Source organism: Rosa rugosa, chromosome 2, assembly GCF_958449725.1.
Source record: "Rosa rugosa chromosome 2, drRosRugo1.1, whole genome shotgun sequence".
Classification (NCBI taxonomy): domain Eukaryota; kingdom Viridiplantae; phylum Streptophyta; class Magnoliopsida; order Rosales; family Rosaceae; genus Rosa; species Rosa rugosa.
In genome coordinates, this window is record NC_084821.1 from 11,910,394 (window position 1) to 11,935,276 (window position 24,883).

Sequence of the window (24,883 nt, forward strand, 5' to 3'; positions counted from 1 at the left end):
AGTCTTTGAAGCATTAAATAGAGAGAGCAAGTGAGGTCTTGAGAGTTGGTGAGAACTTCTTGTGAGAGATTCTTGTATTCTTGTTCGTGTATTCTTCTTCTATAGTGAAACCCAAGCAGCCCGGGGACGTAGGCAAAGTTCTTTGCTGAACCTCGTTAACAAGTTCGTGTTTGTTTTCTCGATCGTTTATCTATATTGTTTTGCACTTGTCTGCTTCCGCAAGAGGAATTCTAGGTCGAATTCCTAACAAACACAACACCAAGTGATGTGGAAATGACATGACATTACATATTTCAAATCTAAAATTATAATTAGATTAAACTTTTCTTTATTAAACGTAAAAACAAAATCAAAATTTGGAAAATCAAAATTTGAAAAATCAAAATTTGAAAAATCAAAATCAACTGTACACGATGAAAAGAAAAGAAGAAGAAGAAGAATAGAATAACAAGGATGCTAATCGTTTCCCTGGGTATATGCCATCTTGATCTTACAACATCTTTGTATATGAACCCATGGGTACGGTTTCAGATTTAAACTGGGTTTCTAGTCTCTGTTCCTTGCAATACCGGGGTTTGGGATTCTCGAACCTTAGAAAGGAAACAACTAATTGGCTACATACTGTTAATATGTTCCATTCACCGTTAGAGTTGCACTTGCGTACATGTGAATTGCATCACCTTCCTTAATCGCTTCCATATTAAATTTTACATCACTTTTGATCTTATGTTTAATTCATTTTCTTCTTTACTTGAATTTGCTTTGGATGTGTTGACTGTGGATGAAATGAAGTTATTTGTTATTCCGCTATAGGCAAATTGGAAGGAGAGGGACGCTATGTTGGCTTAATTATTCACTAATCATAAAGCTTTTCTGCTTGGATAATGTTTATATGCTTAATTACTTGCTTGTAAATTGATGACAAGTAATAATTAAAAAGGTTTTTAACCATTTACCCTAATTAGAGATTTTTTTTCTCTTTACACCACCCACTTATTTTTTTTTTCTACTTACCCATAAAGACTCTAATAAGGTCTTGCCTAATACCCAATTAATTAATTTTTTTTATAAGACTATTTTGCCCTCACCCCTTTGTTACATAGAGAGATGGAGAGAGAAAATGGAAGAGAGAGAAGCCATAGGAGACTTCGCCGGTGTCCCGTCACCGGTCGCTAGACTCCGGTCACTGGTCGCTTGACTCCGGTCACCTCGCCGGACTCCCGTCACCGGTCACGGGAATTCGGTCACCGACGGCCGGCCATCGGACTTCTCTGAAAACCTAGCCGGAGGTCCCCAAAGAGGTCGTTGGAGATCTCATAGGTCGCCGAAGAGGTTTATTGCCACCCAATAGACCTTTAATGCCCCCAAATAGACATTATTGAGGGTAATTAAAGTTTATGAATCTCGCTGGAGGTCGTCGGAGATTTCATAGGTCGCCAGAGAGATTTATTGCCCCCCAATAAACCTATCAACTGCGGGAAATGGAACTAATCTCCCTAAAATTAGACAAATAAAATTGTAATTAAAGAAAAAGATAAGGAGATTACATCAATTCAAAACTTTTATTGGGGGCAATAAATGTTGAAAAATGTTTTGTTGCCCCCCAATAAATGTTTTATTAGGAGACAATAAAACATTTTTGTTTTCTTTTTTCTTCCCTTCTAGGCCTTCTGCCCAATTTTTGTAGACCCCGTGAAATTCCGAACGTCACTTTTGGACGGGATAATTTTTCACGACCTTTGTTTGGCTAAAGACTTTTCGAAATAGTTTGGGCTTGGGCCTTAGGCCCAAAAATAGCTTAAGGTTAGGGTCCATAATTTACTTTGGACACCCAACAAACGGGTATGCTAGTGAACCTAGCCCAATAAGTTAGTTGACCTTTGACCTGAACATCTCCCTTAATCCAATAAGGTTCTTGTAGCTCATGATAGCATCCTTGCATAATTTTGAAATCTACTTGCGCGTGCATTTACGATTTTCTCATTCTATCTTGTTTTTTAAAAATTGGTGGAATTTCTGTTCTCCTTACCCTACGCTTACTCATCAATCATCCATCCGTGTTTCAAAAATACTATTTATTTACTCAATATATTTTTCAAACTTGAGCAAAATTCCGACAAAACTTACCTTACCATTTTTCTATCTAAATACAAGTTTGGTAAAGCCAAATTCTTATTTAGTCTTGTCAACATTTTAATTTTGAGTTTTCTTGTATTTATCAATTCTACTTTTATCTCCCTATTATTTTAAGTTTAAAACCTATTTTTCCTATCACATGACTTGGCTGATTCAAACCCTTTTATTGCCCCAAGTTGAGCCTTCTACCTCACACACAAAGCCCAGCCTTCTTCTTTTCTTGTTCACGTCAAAATTAGGCAGAGAAAAAGGAGAACCTCGTTCAGCTCCTCCCTTCCACGTTGCCACCATGCAAAGGGCAACCTCTCCTAGAAAATTATCCCAGGCCTTCAAAAGGGAGTATCCAAGCCAGAGATTGTCATTCACCCTTCTCTTCTCACCCTTCCTCTAGTTCCTGTGCATATTAGTCTGATTGCGCGCCCCGAAACGCCTAGCTCGGGACCTCCGATCAAAATGCTTTCTTCATCAAAGTTGTTCGCCTCTGTCTCTTCTATCTAGTTTCCAAATTTCAGCTCTATTGGAGTCGTTTTGATACCTATAAACCAATCGAAGTGTGAGCTATTCAGAAGCGAACCTGCTCCGGATTTCTGCTTGAATTCCTTCTCTTTCTCTACCCGAATCCCCCACATCTTGTTTGAGACTGATACCAATAGTTGGTAAGATCATTGAACTATCAAGTTCCTATATTTTTCCTCAATTTTTAGGCTCAATACGTTCAAACAACTTTTCTACATATTGAGAACTTTCTGTTTCACTCTGCATGTCCGAGATCGAGTAAACTTCTTGGCCTACAACTGGCCTCGATCAAATCAAACTCCCTCAGCTCTCTTTCCAGTTGAAGCCCTCAAGAAAACTCACCTTTTTTGGTTGGTCTTTGGTGAGTATCATGCTTTCCTTAACACTATGTTTGATTTGGTTGTTGTTACGAATCCTTGCAGATTACAACTTGTCACTATTGTTGTTGGTACCTTGTTGCTTTAACTTTGATTTTCTCATTCATTCTGATGTGTTGGAATTACGCTAGACCATGGTTATACCTTGAACATTAAAATCGTGCTTGGTCCAAGGGTTTATTCGTTTTACGGTTGTCCAAACATCATATTATTGAGCTACAAGACCTCCCCTTATAGTATTAGAGGATGACTGAAATTTTAGGTCTTTAGAAGCTTTAGATACATTCTGTAGGTGTCTTAGAGTCTACTTAACTAGCCTTATTGGGTACCAAAAGAGCTTTGAACAAGAGAACAACTTTCTGCAGTTTTTCAGTTTTCAGTACAATCTGACCCAGTTGCATTTATTTCAAAACTGGAGCTAAACCGCTGAGAATTTGAGACTAGCTCCTCCTAGAGAAAGATAGTAGACACAAAAATGAACGTTTCAGAATTTGAATCACTTCAAAATCATTTCTCTAGAATTAGTTATGGAATTTTGAAATATGTATACAGAAGCTGATATTTCTGGAAAGAATCTGCACATTGTTTTACTTTAGCCTTTAAAATCTTTACTCTTCGAATGGCTTCACTTGAAATTCAATAACCATTTCAATATTACTGAGTTGGTTGTCAAGCCATCCTTCTTTCAAATTTTTTCTCAAGAATTTACCTTTAGTATTTTGAACAATTTTCCGTGACCCTTGACAACTCCTTTAAAACTCTGTTTTCTGCTTTCAACAACTTGTCTTTTAAAGGTGTTCTTACCACTTTTTCCTGAAAAACCAACTCCTTCTTGGAACCCAAATGGTCTGGTTATTAGTTAGTAAATTAGATTAAAGGAGGGGTTTTCTTCGGAGAGTATTGAGAATGAATTGCTAGCCTTGTTTATCGTTGTTTATGTCGCTTATTTGATCTAGGCTCGATATCTTGGTAGGATCTTGTGAAGTGGTGGTTGCTACAAGGTTGCATTGAGGCCAAGTGCTGCAAGAGAAAGCTGAGTTCCAGGTAAGGGATGCCTTTAACTCTATCTATGCTTTTCTTGCTTATATTATGTTTTATATGAGGCCTCTTGCATGTTTTGGAAATTATCTGTTTTTACACTTGAAATGGTTTGCGTGGTTGGATTGATGTGTTGGCAATTGATGGGGATGTAAGGAGATGGTTTGTTCCTCCTTGGGGATTGAAAATCCTGAGCCACCGGTGGTGGGCAATGTGCACCATGCCCTTGTTATTGATTATCCCCTTTGTCTCTAGCCTTGTGATAATTGAATTCCGGAAAGTGATTGGCTAGATGGACAGTTATGATGGAAGTTGTGGAAGGAGATCAATTGCCGTGGATTTATATTTACGTGGTGACGATCACGTGGGAACACAAACCGGTTTTATCTATTACCTTTTTATCAAAGAATAACTCTTGTTTTCAAACTTAGATATGGGGGCGGGCATGGGCAATGACTGGATGTAGGAGCCTAACCCCTAATTTAGTTTGTTTTGCAGGCTGTTGCTGTCGAAGCTTGGGTACGGAGGATTATCTTTGGAGGCCACAAAATTGTTTTATTTAAAGTTTATTTTTCTCTTTATTTGGCATGTTTGATCCCGTCAAATTTTTGTAAAGATATGTATGGTTGATGATGTATGTGATTGCTTACCACCAAAGTGGAACCCTAAGGTTAGAACCTGCACTTGAGCTTAGGTCCTAGTGGGCTAGACCTAGAAGACTCACACAAATTACCATTCAATGAACCTAATGCAAACTTGGGCTAATAACTAAAAATGACGTAGGTTCTAATTTCAACACCACACCACCTTCCTTTTCTCTTCCTTACCTAGTTTGTAACCTTGTGGTTACGAGCCAAGCTCACTATGCAAGCCTAAGAATTTTGGGCTTATAGATTTCTTGTTCTCCAACTTAAAGGCCTTGTCTCTTTGAGGAATTATAGGCCCAAAGTACTTACTCCCTAAGTGTCACGGGTGTAGGGTTCCTTGGAGAGGCGGCGCTGTGGTAATCCGGCCTCCGGGTCGCCACAATTTTACCCCAAAAGAAAAAAAAAAAGAGGACGACGTGTGAAGCGGTGAAGACGTGCTCGATCTCAAATAGAAAACAAAAAAAAATGACGACGTTCTTTTAAGAGTGTGAAGCCGTGAAGACGTGCTCGATCTCACCGGAAAATTGCCTCAGGTGGGCTTACTTGTGAACTTTCGCCTGGGAGGGAGAGGTTGATGTCACCGACTGCGGGGTTTGAGTTGTCGTCGGCTCGTCGTCGTCCAGTTGCAGAAGAAGGCACCTGTGCAACTTCTCGATCTACGACACGTCGCGCAGAGGCTTGATCTAGATTTGGAGGCTCTCGTCACTGTCCCCGGTGAGAACGTCGTCGATGAAGAGTGGAGGGAGGGGGGGGGGGAGAGAGAGATTTCTTTCGTCCATTGGAGGGAGTAACTGCCTTAAAGCTAGTACGGTTTAAGGTGGACAGATTCAGTTCGTCCATTGGTTTAAGTGAGTTAGATACTTTAAAGATCATCAATTTGGCTGAAACTTTGTAGAGATGATCTATACACTAGTACCTAAAAACTGAACGGTCGAGATGTGGATATGAGACTGAAAAGTGACTTTAAATTCCAACCTCACACGTTAATTTCAGAGTGAGACCTCACTCTAGTTAGGATCTGTATATATATATAGAGAGAGAGAGGGAGAGGGAGAGGGAGAGGGAGGGGGAGAGGGGTGGCAGTGGCTGTAATTCATTAATTGAGTTGAGGGAAAAATAGTCATTTGCTGTTAAATTGTGTAGGTGAGAACAAAAATCTGTTGCTGAGATAAGTGAGATAATTTTTGCTCATTTTAGTGCTTTGGGTCAAGGACCCTAATTAAAACACATATAGGAAAATTAATATATTGCCGAAGGCTTTTTCATATCTTTTTTGGGAAAAGTTTTTTTTTTTTTGGTCAAATAGCTAATTCATTAAAGGGAAACAAATTACAAATGTTGATGTGCATAAAGAAGCAAAAGTCCTAAGCTTGGAGGCCCAATAGACAAAAGCTTAATTAACCTACACCAAACAGAAAAGAGAAACAAACCGAGGCCCGAAAGCCCAACAACAACCAAAACAACCCTAGATCTAAGCCACAAAAAAACTGCCACAGAGAGACCAGCCGTCATGGCTGACCACCAAGCTGCAGAGAGAGAGGCATCGACCAAAGCTTCACTTTCGGAGGCCAGAGGTATGTTCACCATCATTCTCCATACCCGAGCAGTCTGCATAAGAAGGACAGAGGTACCAAAGGACATGGAAGCGGCAGTAGTGGTGGTGGAGATCACCGAGCAACATAACGCCACTGGTCTGGTGACGTCCACACACATCGGTGGAGTACCGGTTCGGCAGCTATTCCCAGGTGTAGAGTTAGGTGTATATACCTTGGTGGAGAACGAGTGTGAGGGGACTGTGGAAAAAAAGAGAAAAAGATGGGATAGAACATGAGAGATGGAGTTGTATGAGGGTGAGAGAAGTGGAAGTAAATTTGGGCAGTTGAAGAGGAATTGGGCTGGGGTAAAGAAAAAGATAATGAAAATGAGACATAAAGTCTCAGATCTGAGACAAAACTCAGAGAAAAACACACCACAGAGGGTGGAGAAGCTGTTGACTGACTCTCAAAACTGTAGAGAGAGTTTTCTCGATGAAAGAGAGAAGTTTGACAACAGAGGGACCTTATTGACAACTTTTTTCTGGGCAAAGTTATGTGATCATATATCCTAAAAAATAAAAATAAAAAAGGTTATGTGATCATATACCTTTCTCGGCCTTTTGGTTAAGATATGTCTAATACTACAATAGATTGATTTCCCTTGCTCCTACTTCACCTCCATAATGAAGCTATATAGTAAAGGAACATCACACTACATGATGGGACAACTTTTGTTATAGGAATGACCAAGAGCTTCAATCAGATCTCCAATTTCGACAAACACAGTGAATTTTGGCAAGAGAGGCCATGTCATCATCAAATCTGACATGAGAAAGAGAACTGGGTTTATAAAAATTTTGAACTGTTAATTGCTTTATTGAAGGACAAGAAGCTTGTGATTTTGATGAAATGAAATTATTTTTTGATTTTGAACCTTTGTCCATAGGAAGACTGATAATAGGGAACTCTACGTAGCAGTTAGGGTCTCTTTTTTTTTTTTTCTTTTTTTTTGGCGCAACTTAGGGTCTCCCATAGAGCATTCATTTGAGAGTCCCGCTTCGGTCGTTACATATCGATCCTTATTTAAGGGAATAAGTAAAGTGCATAAAACATTTTTTTTTTTTTTGAGAGAAAAAAAGTAGTAATTGCATTGATAAGCAATTTAGATAGTTATATCAGTTCTAAGTACATGGAACATCCATTGTGGCACGTCCTCAAACCAAACATGTAAAGTAGGAGACAAAAACGCGTTTCTAGCTAACAAATGCGCTGCCTAATTACATTTACGTGGACAAATAAGTACAAACAACTGAAATGAACAAAGTGAGAAAATGACTTCACCTCTTCTAATGACATAGTCTCTACAGACAAGTCTACCACATCTTTAGTTAATCATTGACCACCGATAAAGTGTCAAAGTCTAAAATTATATGAGAAGAATGAAAACCAGAATTATAGATCACTTGCAATCCCAAAACTGCTGCGTAGATCTCAGTAACTTTACAATTGAATTTGCCTTGCAATCCTTTAGAAGCTGCTAGAAGCACACTCCCCAACTCATTTGGAAGAACAACACCCAGGCCTCTAACTCCTCTTTCATCATCTGTTGCACATGCACATTTGAGGAAGGAAATTTGAGGTTTAACCCATTGGACCCGGATCCTCTTCTAAGAACATTACCATCCTAACCTACTTAAGCTTTCACTGAGATTAAGACACGTGTTAATTTTTATATCCAATGATCTACAACAAACAACAAAGCTAGCTTGTGTTTTTCTGTTCTCTATCAGTCTATCTTATTCTTCTCCTAATCTCTTCCTTTCACGCCGAAGTGCAGATCTCTCTCTGCCCCCTCTCTGCTCTCCCTCTTTTACTCTCACTCAGCACCAATACATAACAGCAACTGCTAATCAAGTGGGTTTAGTTAAATTAGACTTTCTGAACATGAAAATACCAGATTGATAGGTATGGTTGATCCCGTAGTGCTTGAAGGGAGATAATTCAAGTATCAATGAATGAAATTATACAGGGAAGAACCCATCAATGGAGCATCCAACCCCAAATTATACATATATGATTCTCTTCGATCTGTTTAAGAGTTTTCCCTCTACTACTTGCTAGTTGAATTTTTGATTGTTTGGTTTTCTGAGTTATAGAAAGATTTCAGCAAGCATCGGTGATGATTTTCTTTAATTCGTTATCCTTGCACTATGATTGCCCGTGAAGAAAACTATGGGGAATTTGAATCTGAGATGCTATTTCTTCTTTTCATTCTAGTTTTGATTTGATTGATAAGTTGGGTATTATATGTTTGTTTTACGACTTTTACCACTTGTTCTTTCTGGATCGATGATGTAAATCTGCAACTTCGCGTTATCTATCTGCAACTTCCCAGAATCCATTTTGGGAATTTGAGATACTACCAAGTTACAAATTTTTTTTTGATATTTGGCACGTCTCAATTCGATAAACTGGAGAATAAGATGATGAAGTTGTGTTTGATCTGGAAAGAGGGAGGAAGAAGATGAGAAAGAAATCAAAGAATAGAGGAGAGAGAGTGGACGAGAATTTGTTAAGGGTCTTTTTCGTAAAATCACTAATTTTTTAAGCCGGGAGAGAAAAGTAAACCATTGGAAATGAATATTGACACGTGTCTTAATCTCAGTGAAAGCTTAGATAGGTTAGGACAGCAATGTGCTTAGGAGAGAATCCGGGTCCTAACCCATTTAGCCAGAAAGCCAACCGATCTAGGAGGAAGGGAGCAAGTCGGCCGCACCGCCAAAACGAGTTAGGTGAATAATAAAGACGGAAACTACGGATTACTATCAGGCCACTCATAGAACGTGTTTGTTCTGCAAGGCATGTTCCCGCGGCACCCACCATGCACATCAAGCCACGTATTAGAATGTCCTCCTTCTTCATGGCATGTACCCACCGCATCCACCAACCAGGCATACGAAGTTACAAAACCTTCAAATTTCAATTGCCTATAATAATGTCGATCATTTTGGTGGGGCTAGATTTTATTTAAGCCATGCATCCAATTTTTTTTTTCCTCTTGTAAGCCCCTAAATCGAAAGATACTTCTCTATATATGAATGAAAGATGAAATCAAAGCTATAAAACTGTAAATCATAGTGAAATAGTGAATCAACACCCACTCACCATTTAAATTAAACAAAATAAAAATGGATATCAAACATATCCTGATATGAAGAGGAAAAAATTTTCAAATTCAGTAAAAATTATGGCCCAATCGTGCTTATACACAAAAGAAAACATCAACAAGTGTTAAATAATGCATAACTCATGCTTTGTGCATGTAGGTGGAAGATATATAGTCATATAAACAGTGAAAATTCTCCTGTACACCGACGGTGTAAGTGATCCTACACTTATAAGATGATCTAAATTCTTAATATTTATACTCAATATTTTTTTAATAACCAAAAAATATATTTAATGTAATCCAATCATCCATTTATAATCGTACAAGTGCACGTTGGTGAACTCAGTGCTCTGAATCTTTCCCCTATTAGAGCAATTCCAACAGATTCCCTATATTTTGATTTTTCTCTACTTTAGGGAAAAATAAGCCTCTTTTGCTCCAACAGATTCCCTATAATTATCTCTATTTTAGGGAAAGTGAGGAGAGAGAAAACCAAATTCCCTATATTTACAGCAAACTCCAAAATTTTAAAGAAGAATATGGAGATTTTATAGATTACTGTAAACTAGGGAATCTGTTGGAGTTAGAGAAGAAAAATAGGCTAAAAGTTTGACTTTTTCTTCTCTATAATACAAAAATTATAGGGAAGCTGTTGGAGTTGCTCTTAACAGCAATTATTTTTACAGCGCGCAGTACGTGGGTATGATATCCATATCCACAATTCTTTAATTTGGTGCGTGGCATTTGCCCACATTTGTTGTATTGTCGCGGGTGAATTTACACATTATTGGAGCTGGAAATGACCACGTACAACTGCAGCTGCACTGGGGCTAATTAGTTTAATATCCTATAAGAACCCAACGAACACCTGACAAGATTTTGTGAGGTTGTGAGTAGTTGGCGGGTGTATTTATTAAATACGTCCTGCATAGAACTCTGGCCAATCGGTGAAGTTTACTTATGGCTATATAAACCCGGCCATCACATTAGGTTTTGAAATTATTCGATCATCCAAATTAAGCATTAAGTCAAGTGCACTACTCGACCAAAGCTAGACTTCATTCCCTCTATCACTTCTAATTTTAATTATTTTCTTAAATGGAGTTGGAGAGCATGCTGGCATACCTACGTAATAAGACCATTTTGATTACTGGAGCCACTGGTTTCCTTGCAATGGGTACGATAGCTCTCTCTCTCTCTCTCTCTCTCATCAATTTGTGACGTTAATGTATTATGCAGTATTCGTAGAGAAAATTTTGAGGGTTCAACCTGACGTCAAGAGGCTTTATCTTCTTTTAAGAACAACTGATGCTGAATCTGCTGCATATCGAATGAAGAATGAGGTATTCTATAACATGCACAACTACATAGTCGTTAATTATTTAAGAATCAAAAATGGCAAGCACACATGCATACAATAACAGTGTAATTTTGAAGAGCTAGAGTTTACTAGTTTACTTTGAATTTATGCATCAAGATCTTAGGGAAGGAGTTGTTCAAGGTTCTGAGAGAAACACGGGGTGAAGATTTTGACTCCTTTATATCTCAAAAAGTCGTTGCTCTACCGGGAGACGTAAGTTTTGAAAACCTGGGAGTGAAGGATGTCATACTGATGGAAAATATGTGCACTGAGATACAAATCATAGTGAGTTCTGCAGCAAATACCAAGTTTGATGAGAGGTAACAAATACATGCCACACAAATATCCAACTTTCTATAGTTAAATTTGTTTTTTCTTACACTAGTTCCATCTTTGATGTTTTCTTCCGCATAAGGTAAATTTTATTGGAGAGCGAAAATCTCACATCTGAAAAGTGACAAAATAAAATATAACTTATAAGTGGGTGACTTATTTCTAATGTACTGAGGCCTTTTTTGGGTGTAGAGAAGTGGGTGGTTACAGGTCTAGAATCGGGTTAGTTTTTTTTTTTTTTTATCGGATAAACAACTCAAATGCTACAATTAGTTTTTCGTGAGTCGAACTCACAACCTCCCACTTACGACGGGGAAACTATGCCACTAGACCAAATGGTACTGGGCGGTATAGTTAGTTTCTGAAAATAATAAATTTTCTTATTAATTGCTTATTTGAGTTTTGATTTTCTTTTTCTCTGACAATTTGAAACATATATAAAGTTATTTAATATTTAGAGTAAAAAAGTAAAAAAATTCAATTATGGTGAGCAAGCCTTATTCTCTTAAATATAGTATAGATATAGAAAAAATAAAAGACGATATTTTTTTTTTCAAAAATTTAATTTGGTAAAATATGTTGACATGATTTTTTTTTTTTGACATGAAAGTTGAAGTAGGAATTTCTGACAAATAACATTAAGTGGAATTTCTGACAAATGTCAGGCACTAATAAAGCCCTTTTCATTCTAGGCCTGTTTGACTGTCATTTTCTTGTTCTTCTACCTGACTGCTTTCTCTGCCCCGTCTGTCTTTCTATCTCGTTCTTCCATTATTATTACCCATCAATCTTTTTTGTATATATTACATGCAAATGTGATAACTTATATATAATAGAAAGCTTTTCTTGTTTTGGTGATCAAATAAGTGTATAACTTTTGTACCTAGTGACCTGCAAACATTCTCCATTATTCTTGGCACCCTATACTGGTTCTAATATTATGATAAAAAATTCTTCACATATTAGGATAATTGTTAAACATTAGCTAAATGCATATATATGGTTATCTCACATTAGTAAAATCATCATATATATATATATATATATATATATATATATATATATATTTGCTGGGTTTGCAGATATGATATATCCTTGAGCATCAATACGTTTGGAGTTCTGCACATGTTGGGCTTTGCAAACAAATGCTTAAAACTAGAGATGCTTCTCCACATATCAACTGGTAGTATTTATATCTTTTACTGTTCTAATTAATTAAGATTGCGTAACTTACATAACATTTTCTATTCTAAATAATTAGTACTAGCAAGCAGGAACCCGTACCCTATGTGTGTGGGAGAAAAGAAAACAAAAACTGAAACGTAGTGGGTAATTTTTGAATCCTTTTTTTTTTTTTTTTTTCCTTTTTTCTTTTCCTTTGTGAACTGACTTTTTGTGTCATGTTTAAATAATTCAATTATAAAGGTTTTTAAATATTTGAGGGTTAAAACCGTAAAAAAAATCTCTCTTTTTATTTTTTTCTTTCCATGTCTCAGTCCTTGGATTTGCATAACTAATTAGTGGTACGTGTTTTCCAGCATATGTGTGTGGTGAAGATGTCGGACTCATACTAGAAGACTCAACTTCAATGAATAAGAGGGTCAAGGAGATGCCTAGATCTGATTTCGAAGTAGTAGAAAAGAACCTAGTGAATGAAAAATTGAATGAATTGAGAACACAAGATGCTTCAGAAGAAGTTATTACAAATACAATGAAGGATCTCGGCATTGAAAGGTCTTAGTCATCAACCTACTTACTTTTGCAGTATTCAAAATTTTTATTAGTTAATAATCTCTCTCATTCTTTAAACTTAGTTTTCTCCAAGTTGTGATGAAAATAAAAAAGGAAGAGAAAATACTTTAAAGATTTCCTTCTATACAACTTAATTTGTAGGGCTAAACTACATGGATGGCCAAACACCTATGTGTTTACAAAGGCGATGGGAGAAGTACTCTTAAGTCATCACTCTAAAAACAATCTGCCTTTTGTCATTGTACGTCCACCTATAGTTTCCAGCACATACAGTGAACCATTTCCAGGTTGGGTTCAAGGTTACAGGTATGAGAGTCCATGCACTTCAAAACACTTGTTTGGGAATTGAGAAATACTGTTAACCCCTATAGCTTATGAGAGGTTAATGATATTTCTCCATAAACCTCTATTACTTGTTTGATTTGGTCCCTAATCAGGTCAATACTAAATTTGTGTATACATGTGTTCAATGGATATCTGGGTGGTTAAAGAACTGTTGATAGCGTAATTGCTGGTTATTGTAAAGGAAAGCTGACATGCCTACTTCTTGATCCTATGACAGTATGTGATATGGTGAGTTTAAGTGTATGTATTCATTCTGCATAAATAAAAAAGAGTATAAGTATTCATACTTGGTGTATTTTAAACTTGATTATATGTGAGGCAAAATATGGTGATTCATATAGCACCTAGGGTCTATGAAGAACAAATTAATGTAACCCTTGAGTTTATAATATATTGCTACTATCTAGAAGGAAACAAGAAAATAAATAAGTTAATTATTTCTTTTATGTCAAAGGGTATCTAATTATGTTTGTAAGCAGATTCCTGTGGATATGGTGGTAAATTCAATGATAGCAGCGATCGTGGTGAATGCAAATAAATCATCCAACATCATTTACCATGTGGGAAGCTCACTAAGAAATCCAATAAAATTCAATGATATTCGTAGTTTTGTAATGAAATACTTCACCAAATATCCATGGATTAACAAGGATGAAAAACCTGTCGTAGCGAGGAAGATCCGAATATTCAAGAGCATGGCTACTTTTCATATGTACATGAAAATTCGCTACTCACTTCCTTTGAAGGTTTGTTCTAACCACTCACTAGATTATATAATTAACATGAAGAAAAGTTACTTAATCTTAAATCAATTAATACATTAATCTCAAACTTTTGATATAATGGTAGAAACTCCTTACTTAGCATACCACTAGAGAGAATGCTTGAATCTCTTGATATATGCTTAGAGGAAGTTCTGCCTTTAAGAGAAGAAAAATTGTCAACCAAAACAAGATGTATGCTTAGATGGGTGGGTCATTATATATAATATTTTTTCATATTTCATCTTCTATTCATCAATAAGATAATGTCGTATACTCATTAATAAAAAATTGAAAAAGAACAACGTCGGTCAACAAGATCTTGTAGTTCATAAATTTAATTTCATTCTATTTTCCAGGGATTAAAGTTGGTGAACAAAGTATCTGGCCAATGTTTCCAAGATATATATGTCAAGTATAACCAGAAACTCAGATTGGTGATGCGCATGGTGGAGCTATACCGTCCCTATATGCTATTTAAGGGCATGTACGTATGCTTTTAACTGGTTATAATTAAACATAATTTGATTATTTGTAATCATGTAATGACACTAACAGAGTGTTAAATGTTGCATAGTTTTGACGACACCAACACAGAGAAGTTGCGAAAGATAACAAGAGAAGGTTACATAGAAGTACAAGATTTTAATTTTGATCCAACATGCATTGATTGGGAAGACTACATTATGAACACACACATTCCAGGATTCTTGAAACATGTTCTGATCAATTGATGGATTTGCATTGGGATGCAATGATTTATATGTATGTGTGTATGTACCTCTGTGTGTGTGCGCGTTGCAAACTTATGTGTTGGATTTGCATTATTATTGTCTAACTACCTAGATTGCGAATAATTGTATTAGTCGTCCATAGCTGCTATCAAATTAAAAGAAAATGCACCTCCTTCTGTCATTCAGTTTAAGCACAATTTACTATTTATTTTGGGATATGTTTACTAAATTGGAGGAGGAAAAGCTGGAGAGAGCAAGAGTTGGAGATAGAAGGCTGTTAGTTGATCAGAGTCGCTGTTGCAAACGGTGGATTTATACTTCATGGTTTAATGTAGACTAAGACATCAGAACTTCAGAAGTTGCTGTTTCTTTATATATATGATTTTGAAAGTTAGGCAATACAATAAGTTAATAACCTCAATATCAATTTCGATTTTGAAATGCTTTGAACTAGGCCTGGTCTCGGGTCGGGTCGGGCCCGAAAATCAGTAAGACCGAGACCGAGACCAAGACTGAAACTATCAGTTCGAGCCGGTTCGAGTTTTCTTTGAAATGAAAACCGACAGAAACCGAACCCATTCGAGCTGGTTCGGTCTTTCGGGCTTTTCGGGCCTAATTTCCAGTTCAAGATGCTTTGCCTGTTTTCCCTGTTTTCCAAAGACAGTTTTGCACTTCTGTCATTTGCCACTCATTCTGGTACCTGGAAGACTGGAATGCATATCCAATTATCTCATTAACATAACAGTAATCATGCATTATTAAACGTTTATAGTTTACAACACAAACTCACAAATACATTGTCCAACAGAAAACAATCCAAATTATTCAATTTCATTCACAGATCAAGAGGATTGAAAAAGTCCAATTGAAAACCCTAGAATCTAGATTACTCACCGAACTGAGCTGTGAGGAGAGAAGTGCAGACTGTAGAGTATCAAGGCTTAGGGAGATCGAATCGACTATTGGATCAAAACGGTGACAGCGAACTTCTGGAGCTTTGCATCCAATGGCTCACTGGCGGAGGAGGATTTCGGAGACGGAGAGTGGCGCAGGAGTTGGTAATGGACGGAGAGAGAGAGAGAGAGAGAGAGAGAGAGAGAGAGAGAGAGAGAGAGAGAGAGAGAGAGAGAGAGAGAGAGAGAGAAGGGTGAGGGAGGGACTGAGAGGGAGATTTCAGCTAGTAATCTGGGTTTTCAGAAATTGGTAATCTGGGGCTGAGATGGTATCGAGAGAGAAGGAGGCTGAGGTCGGGTTACTCGACTGGAGGAGCGTTTTAGGATTTTTTTATTATTTTTTATTATTATTATTTTTATAATATTTAACATATTATTATATCACACAATCATGGACTGACAGGTGGCAATTGATACAAGATACAGGTTGGTTCGGGCTTTCAGTCCCTGAAAATTTGAAGCCCAAGACCGAACCGATCAAATGCATTCGGGTCGGACTTTAGACCGAACTGAAAATTTCTATATTAAAACCAAACCGAATCGGTCTTTTTTCCTCGGTTCAGGTCGGGTCCTCGGTTTTTCGGGTCCGGACGCCCAGCCCTACTTTGAACTATAGGGAACATGGAAAAAGAAAAAGAAAAACAGATAATAATAGAAGATAAAAATTTCAGCAATATTCCAAATAAACATTCGTTGAGAAAATAAACGAAGGTTAACTAGTTATCTTCCATTCTCGGCAAGTTCGACTCAACAGATTCCACATCATAACAGAACATGTGTATACAAAAGATGAACATTTATCTAATGTTTTTGTAGGAGCGAGCAGCAAAAGCTTTCCATTTTCACCAGTAATCATTACATGAGCAATGCCCCTCTCTAAAATGATGAAACCGATATCGATCTCTCAGAAAAATCTCCCTATTATAAAGCTTAGATATAAGCTTAGCAACTGAGTGGCAGTCTCCACAAACACGAAGATTCTTCACAACGCGAATTGGTTGAGATGGCTTGGAGCTAATAAGTCCAAAGGCAATCGCTAGTTTCTCACTATGGAGAATTAGGGCCTGTTCCTTCATGTCCTCTTCCTCAACAAATTGCAGTAGGTGTGACTTGTTTGGCACATATCCGATTGACTTCAATCTCCCAGCTATCTCATCCAACTTTGAGTAGATATCTTTGGCTAAAGGATGAGAATTATCACCAACTAGAAACTCATGAACACTACCGTTGATTTCGATTGAGCTACAGCCAGGTTCTTTCTTTATTCCAGAATCTCGCATGAGCTTCCTTAACCCAGAAACTGCTTCCCATTTCCCTGTTTTGGCATATATATTTGATAAGAGTACATAGGCTCCATGATTTCTGGGATCCAAGTCGAGCAAATGGCTACAAGCCTTTTCAGCAAGTGCAACATTCCCATGGCGCGTACATGCCCCAAGCAGAGCCCCCCATACAGAAGGAGTGGGAGAAATTGGCATTTTCTCTATCAGTTCTGCAGCTTCCTCCAGATTACCTGAACGACCAAGAATGTCAACCATGCACGCATAGTGCTTTATTCCAGGCACAACTCCATAAACTCGCTCCATTTGATAGAAAAATATTCTTCCCTCATCCACCAATCCTGCGTGGCTACATGCGCATAATATGTTAGTAAATGTCACAGCATTTGGCTTCACCTCAGCTTCTAGCATTTTTGAGAAAAAGTGCAATGCATCCCTCCCCTGACCATGCATTGCCAAAGCAGCAATCATGGCGCTCCAGACAAATACGTCTCTTATCTCCACCGAATTAAAAACCTCAAGTGCCTTCTCTAGATTTCCGCATTTTGCATACATGTCGATAAGCGAGGTTGTGAGGTGACAATTCAACTTCATTCCCTGCTTCTTTACGTAAACATGTATCCAGCCGCCAAGATCAATCGCTCCCAATTGAGCACACGCTGCCAGAGTACTAACTAGAGTAACCTCATCAGGCTTGGGACCCTTGTTCTTCTGCAACTCATGGAAGACAGCTAAAGCCTCTTTCGGCCTACCATTCTGTTCATAAGACGAAATGAGCACATTCCACGCAGCAATATCCTGACTAGGCATGGCAGCAAAAACACGCCTAGCCTCATCATATTTCCCCATCCGAGCATACCCATCAAGCATAGTAGTCCACGACACAACGTCCTTCTCCGGCATCCTACCAAACAATCTCTCCGCATCTTCAACACTCCCGCATTTCACATACATATCCAGCATAGCATTATTCAAAGTCAAGTTCTCTTCAACTCCATGCCTTTCAACATTCAAACAAACCCACCTTCCAAACTCCAAATCCGCCTTCTTTGCGCAAGCTGACAAGACACTAACCATGGTGACATCATTCGGCTTCATATTCTCCGCCTCCATTTCCTTAAACAACTCCAACGCCACCTCGGGACAGTTCCCCTGAGCGAAAGCCGTGATAACAGAATTCCAAGTAACAACATCCTTCTTATAAGTCTTCAAAAACACCAAACGCGCCAAATCCAAATCCCCGCACGACCCATAAAAGTGAATGAGCGAATTAACAATGTAAACATCCGAACCCAGCTCGGCTTTTATCACCATGGCATGAAAACCTCTCCCAACCTTGGAAGCCCGGAGCTCCGACGCCGCCTTGAGCAGAAAAGGGAAAGTGAACTTATTGGGGCACTCGTCACACTCGTCAAGCATCTGCAGAAATACGAGAATGCTTTCAACTGGGTCGGGGCTGGAGGCGTACGCGCGAATGAGGGCGTTCCAAGTGAACAGATTTGGGTCAGGAATTTCGTCGAACACTTGGCGTGCATAGTCGAGGCTCGAGAAGGAGGAGAGAGCAGCAGCTGTGATGAGCTTACTAGCGGAATAAGGGTCGAAGAATAGGGCTGTTTTGAGCATTTGGGCATGGACTTGCTTGAGCTGGTTGATGGTGGTGCATTGGTCTATCAGTGGGAGAAGCGGTTGGGTTGGGAAGCGAAGGTCGTTATTGACGGTTGGGGAGGGAGTGGTGGGATGACGTGGGAGAGAGATAACTGGGGTGCCTACAGTTGCCATGTCTCCTGCGGTCACGTTGATACTAAACCCATTCTTCTACTTAAAACGGCTTGTGATAAGGCTCAGGCTCAGGCCCAGGCCCAAGATTGATGAAATGAACTTTATGTGGTGTCGGTAATTTAGGTGCAGCGTGTGCATGAAGATCTAATCTGGCAAGTTTTTTGGGCTGCATTTGGGCTCAAAACAGGAGCCTTTTGTTGGGTTTTGGTTTCTCCACGGGGTTGAATTTGGGACTCAGGAGATATCTTGATTGAAATTTTCCTCAAGCTTGTTATTATCTCTATTTTGTTTCAAATAGATTGATCATTACTACATTCTACAAAGAGTCTTAGTACAATCATGCTGTGAGTATCACAATTGCGAGCCTTGGCGAGCAGTGTGCTTTAGGCTCGTACGAGTCTATTTTTGGTTGATTTGCCGATTTCTTAAATACCCATATTGCAAATTTTAATGATTTGGTCTACAAATCTCAAGATCGTGACAATTCTATTGTTGATATTTAGTAATTATTTTGAGGAGGCTGAGGATTTACTTTCAGTTTTCACTAGTTTATCTCTATTAGTGTTTCAGAGCAGTGTTTTATTGTATAAAGACAACTTGTTGGTTGGGTACACCTCCTGGTTTGTCCTTTCCTAGCTCTAGGGTCAAGTCGGATTCGGCCTTTATATGCTCCACATTAGGATTCCCTCTTGCGTGATTTCTATTGCTAATTCAATAAATTTTTTTACCATAAAAAAAAAAAAAGGCCTTGTCTTTGGTAGGTGAATCAAACAGAAGGAATAGAGAAGTACTAATGTAGGAGTTCCGCAATCTGCACACAGGGTTTACCATTTTGTAATTTGTCTTTAATGTTTAACGGTGTTAAGTCTCTACTAGTTGGAAAACATGTGGCGATATATTATTCGCGGGACAAAATAGAGACAGAATTTTTGGGGACAGCAGATCCGCCCTCATCGCAAGTTCGTATGGCTTGAGTCTTAATATATATTTTTCACAACTTGAAAAAGAAAAATAAGAAGAGTAGACTCTCGTAGTTCTTCGAGACAAATATTTTTTTTATTTAATATATTTTTGTGTAAGAAAATAAGGGGGACTATTATTTGATTTCAATTAAATAATCTGTTAGATTCTTCCAATTAAGTAATTCTGACAAGACTAAGCTTAATTTATGCATCCAGTTAAAATAAACTGTATCATGATCTTAGTTGTTGAGTAGTTTTACTTAAGTTAGCTATGCCTCCTCTATGCAATTATATGCGTATTTCCATTATTTTAATTGCATACACGAATCACAATTAGTCTATACAAGAGAAATTTGCTGGCTGAAAAACAAATTCCCTCTCTAGAGAAGGCAGGTTAACCATGGGTAAGGCCAACCTTTTTGGAATGCCAAACCAGGTTCTTTCCTATTTTAAATGTCCTAAATTTGTTACTAATGCCTTAGACAATGAGTGTAGAAAATTTTTATGGGGTAGTGAGACACAAGCACCTATTGCCTGGAGTGCAATTTGTGCACCTAAAGATAAAGGTAGATTGGTATTAGACCCTCATCTCATTATAATCAAGTAACTTTGGCAAAACTTGGCTGGAAAATTAATGGTGAATGGTTTCCAGCTTATGTATGTGGCGAAAGGGCAAGATCTACACTAGAAGTGTCACGCCCCGAATTTCTAATAAAGGGAATTCAAATCTGAAACGCGATAACTCAAATATCACGCCCCAAATTCAAATAAAGAAATTCGAATCCAAAACGCGATAACTTAACAAGCAAAATAACACTCTGAGAATTTTTTCAATTAAACTAGCAAAAAAACAAGCCGAGCCTATCAATGTCAATACCGACTTGTTATTTAGAGACACATATTACATTATACCAAGTTTACAAATTAAACCGAAACAACAATTCAATAAGTAAACTCACTCATTACATAGCGGAAGACTAAAACCAAAGTACACTTCTACGTCCAAGCTACAACAGCAACAAGGACTCAGCTTCGACGAAGGTTACTCGTTACTCTGATCTGCACAATAACCCCTACACCATAGAATAGTGCACTGGGTTGAAACAACAAACCCGGTAAGCTGCAAGCTCGTGTGAGTAAACCCTAATAACCACAAAACATCTTTCCGACTAAAGGACAACAAATCAACACAATGATTATTTTTCAAAATCAAAATAATTTTCTTTTTAAGGAAAACGCAAGTCACCACCGTAACAAACCAAATCATTTAAGATCTCAGCAACAAACCAAGAATTCACTCTTCTTTCCTCTCAACAAGAAACATTTATCACCACGATGACATGATAAAGCATTTCTCAACTCACTACGAGTCTCATCCACAACTGCACTCGCAAATTGAACTAAATAAAATCAGTAATCCCTGCTTAGAAAAGTAGTTAAAGAATCACCAAAAAGTACACAATCCAAAATCATAGTAATCCCTGCATATAGTTTAGTTTAGGAGATTACATTAAAATCAAACAATAGAAATTATAGTAATCCCTGCATATAGTTTAGTTCAGGAGATTATATTAAAACCAATCAATTCAGAAAATAGTAATCTCTGCATATAATTTAGTTCAGGAGAGTACGAAAGAAAACAAGTAATTCAATTATAGAAATAAACTAAAAAAAATACACACTCAACCATTGATAACACCAATCACTCAACAACCACAACCCACATCATTTACACAAAATCATCACGCATATCATCTCACATATCACCACACTGGTTATCACATAACATTGTTTCCTCATCTCCAACAACCTCAAAACAATAACAAAATCATTTCCCAAATAATATGTTCATATCTCAAAACCATCATCAAAATCGTACACACATAAATCAAGTTCAATCTGACAAAATCATCTTTCTTTCCAATTTCATTTGTTTTCCTCCAAATCACATAGCACAACAAAAGTAAACAACAACGCCCAATCCCACCAAGATATATATATATAGATATATAACGTAAATAAATAAATAAATAAATAAACACACACACACACACACACACACACGCATGGTTCTAAAAAATGGCCTAGGTGGCCGCCTGGGCGGCGCCTAGGCGCTGGGCGTTGGAGTAACGTTCCGATTTTGGCCTGGGCGAAAGTATTAGGCGCTGGCCTCTTAGGCGCCCGCCTAGACGAGCTAAGAGGAGGTTAGGCGGCCTGGGCGGAGTCGGCAGGGCGCTTGAATTTTTTTTTTTTTTTTATCGTCATTCGTCAAATCGACTTATTCTCCTCTCATTCTCTGTTCACCGATAACCCAGAACTGAAATATCCATTTTCTAAGCACACAAATCACAATTCAAAATCAAAATCACCTATTTGGGTGTAGAGAAAACATGGGATTCTGCACTTTGGTTCAAGAAAAGCAAAAGCTTCAATAGAACACATTTTCTGGGCAACGAAACTGAGAAAGAGAGTAGTAGCTTACATGTTACAGATTGGAAATTAGATTGAGGTAGGTGGAGATCATGGAGATCATGGAGAACTCAGATCTGTGGTGGCCATGCCTTGGGTTCTCAGATCTGTGGTGGCCATGCCTTGGGTTTTGAAGCAGAGAATGGAAGACAGAGAGAAAGAGAGATGGAAGCGAGAAAGAGAGTGGAAGAATAGTGGGACGTTGGAATTGAGCCGAAGTCTCAAGCTGGGGTTTTTTAATTTAATTTTATTATTATTATATGTTTTTTTTTTAGGAGAAAAATGTCAACCAACAAATGGTGGAGGCCCAACCCGAACTTGTCAATGGTACATGCCATTCTTTATATTTTGAAAGATTATCTATATATTTTATTTTTTATTTATATAATTATTTGTTATAAAAATAAAAATAAAATATAAAAATAAAAACCGCCTAGTCCCCGAGCCTAGGCCCCTGGGCGCTAGGCCTTGAGTCACCGCCCGACTAGCGCCTAGCGTTTTTTAGAACTTGCACACACGTAGTCATCCACTTAGGGATGCCACTAATACTAACTATAGTTCATAATTACAAAACCCGTGAAAAATTATTTTTTATAATAAAACTTCATTTTACTTACCTATGAACCGTAGATGATCAAATTCATATAATTTAAAACAAATATTTATTTCCAAAAATGATTTAACAATTAAACAATTAATTTTGAATTAATAAAGTTATTCCGTTCATAAATGAACCTTGTGAGATTTACTCACCCTCTAAATCTAGCTGCGTCTTCACACGCCACATGAGATAAAGCTCAAACCATCAAACTCCTCTCAACAACCTCTTCACACCTAGTCACAACAAGTCACGCTCAATACGACACAACATACACAAGCATTTAAAGTTCGAAACACACAAACTAAAAACCAAAGGCTATGTCCAACAAGACGAAACTTCCTCCGAGATCTCCCAAGGTTTTCGGAACACTCCTAGGATCAATATGTTAAAACGACAAGTTGATCCAACGGTTGGATCCTCACGGATCGAAAACCGAGATAATCAAAATTAAGAAAAAACCCTAACATTTCAAACAATCTCCAAATGTTACCAATCATATATTAAAATGCTCGTATTGACGAGTAGATGATAATAAAGTAAGAAACTGCTCCAACAGAGGCCGGACGCGCTGCCACAAGCGACTACACGTGGCCTCCACTCGCTGCCGGACCAAACTCAAAACCAACAAGATCCAATCGTCCAAATTGAAGTTTACACTATGAGGATCAACTTTAATACCCGAGACTTGAGTCAATTTGGCCAGATCACCGCCGCAAGCCAAGAATTACTATTCACCGTGAGTTGCACCTCCACACTTTGAATTGGACCTCAAGACTGGTATGGATGTGATCAGGAGGAGCAGAGCGTCACAAAATAACCGGTTTCGATTTCAGCCACCGCCGGAATTGAAAAATCCGATCAGGTCTCACATCGTAGATCTGTCGCTCTTCGATCTGCAACTTCCGGCTTGAATCAACGAAAACAAGCTCGGTGGGGACGACGGTGAAGTGGAGACGAGTCGGTCTGCGGTGGTTTCTAGGTCGGAGGACGTCGGATGGCGCCGGAAAAGTCTGGTCGGGTCGGCTGAGGTTCGGCGAATCCTAGGGTTTTATGGAGGAGAGAGAACAGAGCAAATTTCCGAAAAAGGAAATTTTGGAAATTATGAAAAAAAATCAGAAAAATCCTATTTATAGAAAATTTTCAAAATTGGAAACTTCTTCCGTTGACCATAACTTTTTTTTATACGAAATCCGATTTCTGCGTTCCACATATCCACGAACTCGTATCGACGTGCTCTACAACTTTCATGAAGGAAGTTTTTGGAGAAACTCAATGAATATAACGTCAACCTTTTGACCCCTCGAAAATAAAACGTTTCGAGTAATTATTCATCCAAAAAACTTTCGCTCCACTCTCGAACCACGAAATCGTACCAACAAACACTTTATTAATTCTAAAAAATTCCAAGAAATTAATAACGAATTTATGGGGTATTACATCAACAATAGCCCAAATGGTTAGAATTTTTTCATTTAAACTAAGCAACAAATAAATTGAAACCACAAATGTTAATACAAACTCAATCACTAGAGTCAAATATTACATCTCCAAGTGTTTACATAAACACGAAAGCATCAATGCAAAATGTAACACTCACTAAGAACATACCAAAAACAGCAGTATGATAACAAAAATAGGTTCTGAACCTAACACTACAGCACTACACGCCTTGATCCCAACCCTGGTTATCTTAACCTGCAGGAATAATTCCTACACCTTAGAATAGTGCACCGGGTTGCAAACAACAAACCCAGTAAGCTTTTTAAGTTTGTATGAGTAAACTCAAATAAAATGACTCAAACACCGCATGCTTGACAATTTCTCACTCAAGAATAAATTAAAGCAATCCGAAACCAACGTACTCCACAATTTAGTAAGAACCCAAGTCCCTCAATGGACAATAAAAAAAAGAAACCACCCGAAAATCTGTTTTAAAAACGTGTACTCATGGGCCTCAAGTAACCCACGTGTTACCCCCATGCAATACAATGGCAGACAGACTAGAGCTCTAACTGATCATAACCACTCACCTGGCCAAAGGCGTGGTTCCCGATATATTTGTCTCTGTCACTACTGTGACACCAGATCCGTAGATCCAAAAATATTTAAAATGTCCCACATGACTTAAAATGTTAC

At 38.0% G+C, this 24,883-nt stretch overlaps 2 protein-coding genes and 1 non-coding gene across 3 annotated transcripts; 2 read left to right on the forward strand and 1 right to left on the reverse strand.

The window, feature by feature from the left end:
- The first annotated feature begins 8,416 nt into the window (after positions 1 to 8,416).
- Positions 8,417 to 8,507, forward strand: LOC133734954 (small nucleolar RNA snoR26). The gene has a single exon (XR_009858699.1). It is a non-coding gene; the product is annotated as a small nucleolar RNA snoR26 (small nucleolar RNA).
- A 1,875-nt stretch (positions 8,508 to 10,382) lies between these two features.
- LOC133727982 (alcohol-forming fatty acyl-CoA reductase-like) lies at positions 10,383 to 15,136 on the forward strand. Its single transcript, XM_062155410.1, has 10 exons — positions 10,383 to 10,595; positions 10,658 to 10,761; positions 10,896 to 11,098; positions 12,194 to 12,294; positions 12,650 to 12,845; positions 13,005 to 13,169; positions 13,355 to 13,436; positions 13,688 to 13,954; positions 14,329 to 14,456; positions 14,547 to 15,136. Exons 1-10 carry the CDS (start codon positions 10,517 to 10,519, stop codon positions 14,701 to 14,703), a joined length of 1,482 nt encoding a protein of 493 aa, XP_062011394.1. The 5' UTR covers positions 10,383 to 10,516; the 3' UTR covers positions 14,704 to 15,136.
- A 1,150-nt stretch (positions 15,137 to 16,286) lies between these two features.
- On the reverse strand, positions 16,287 to 18,727 carry LOC133733824 (pentatricopeptide repeat-containing protein At2g29760, chloroplastic-like). The gene has a single exon (XM_062161466.1). It carries the CDS (start codon positions 18,713 to 18,715, stop codon positions 16,499 to 16,501), a length of 2,217 nt encoding a protein of 738 aa, XP_062017450.1. The 5' UTR covers positions 18,716 to 18,727; the 3' UTR covers positions 16,287 to 16,498.
- Between the last annotated feature and the right edge of the window lie 6,156 nt (positions 18,728 to 24,883).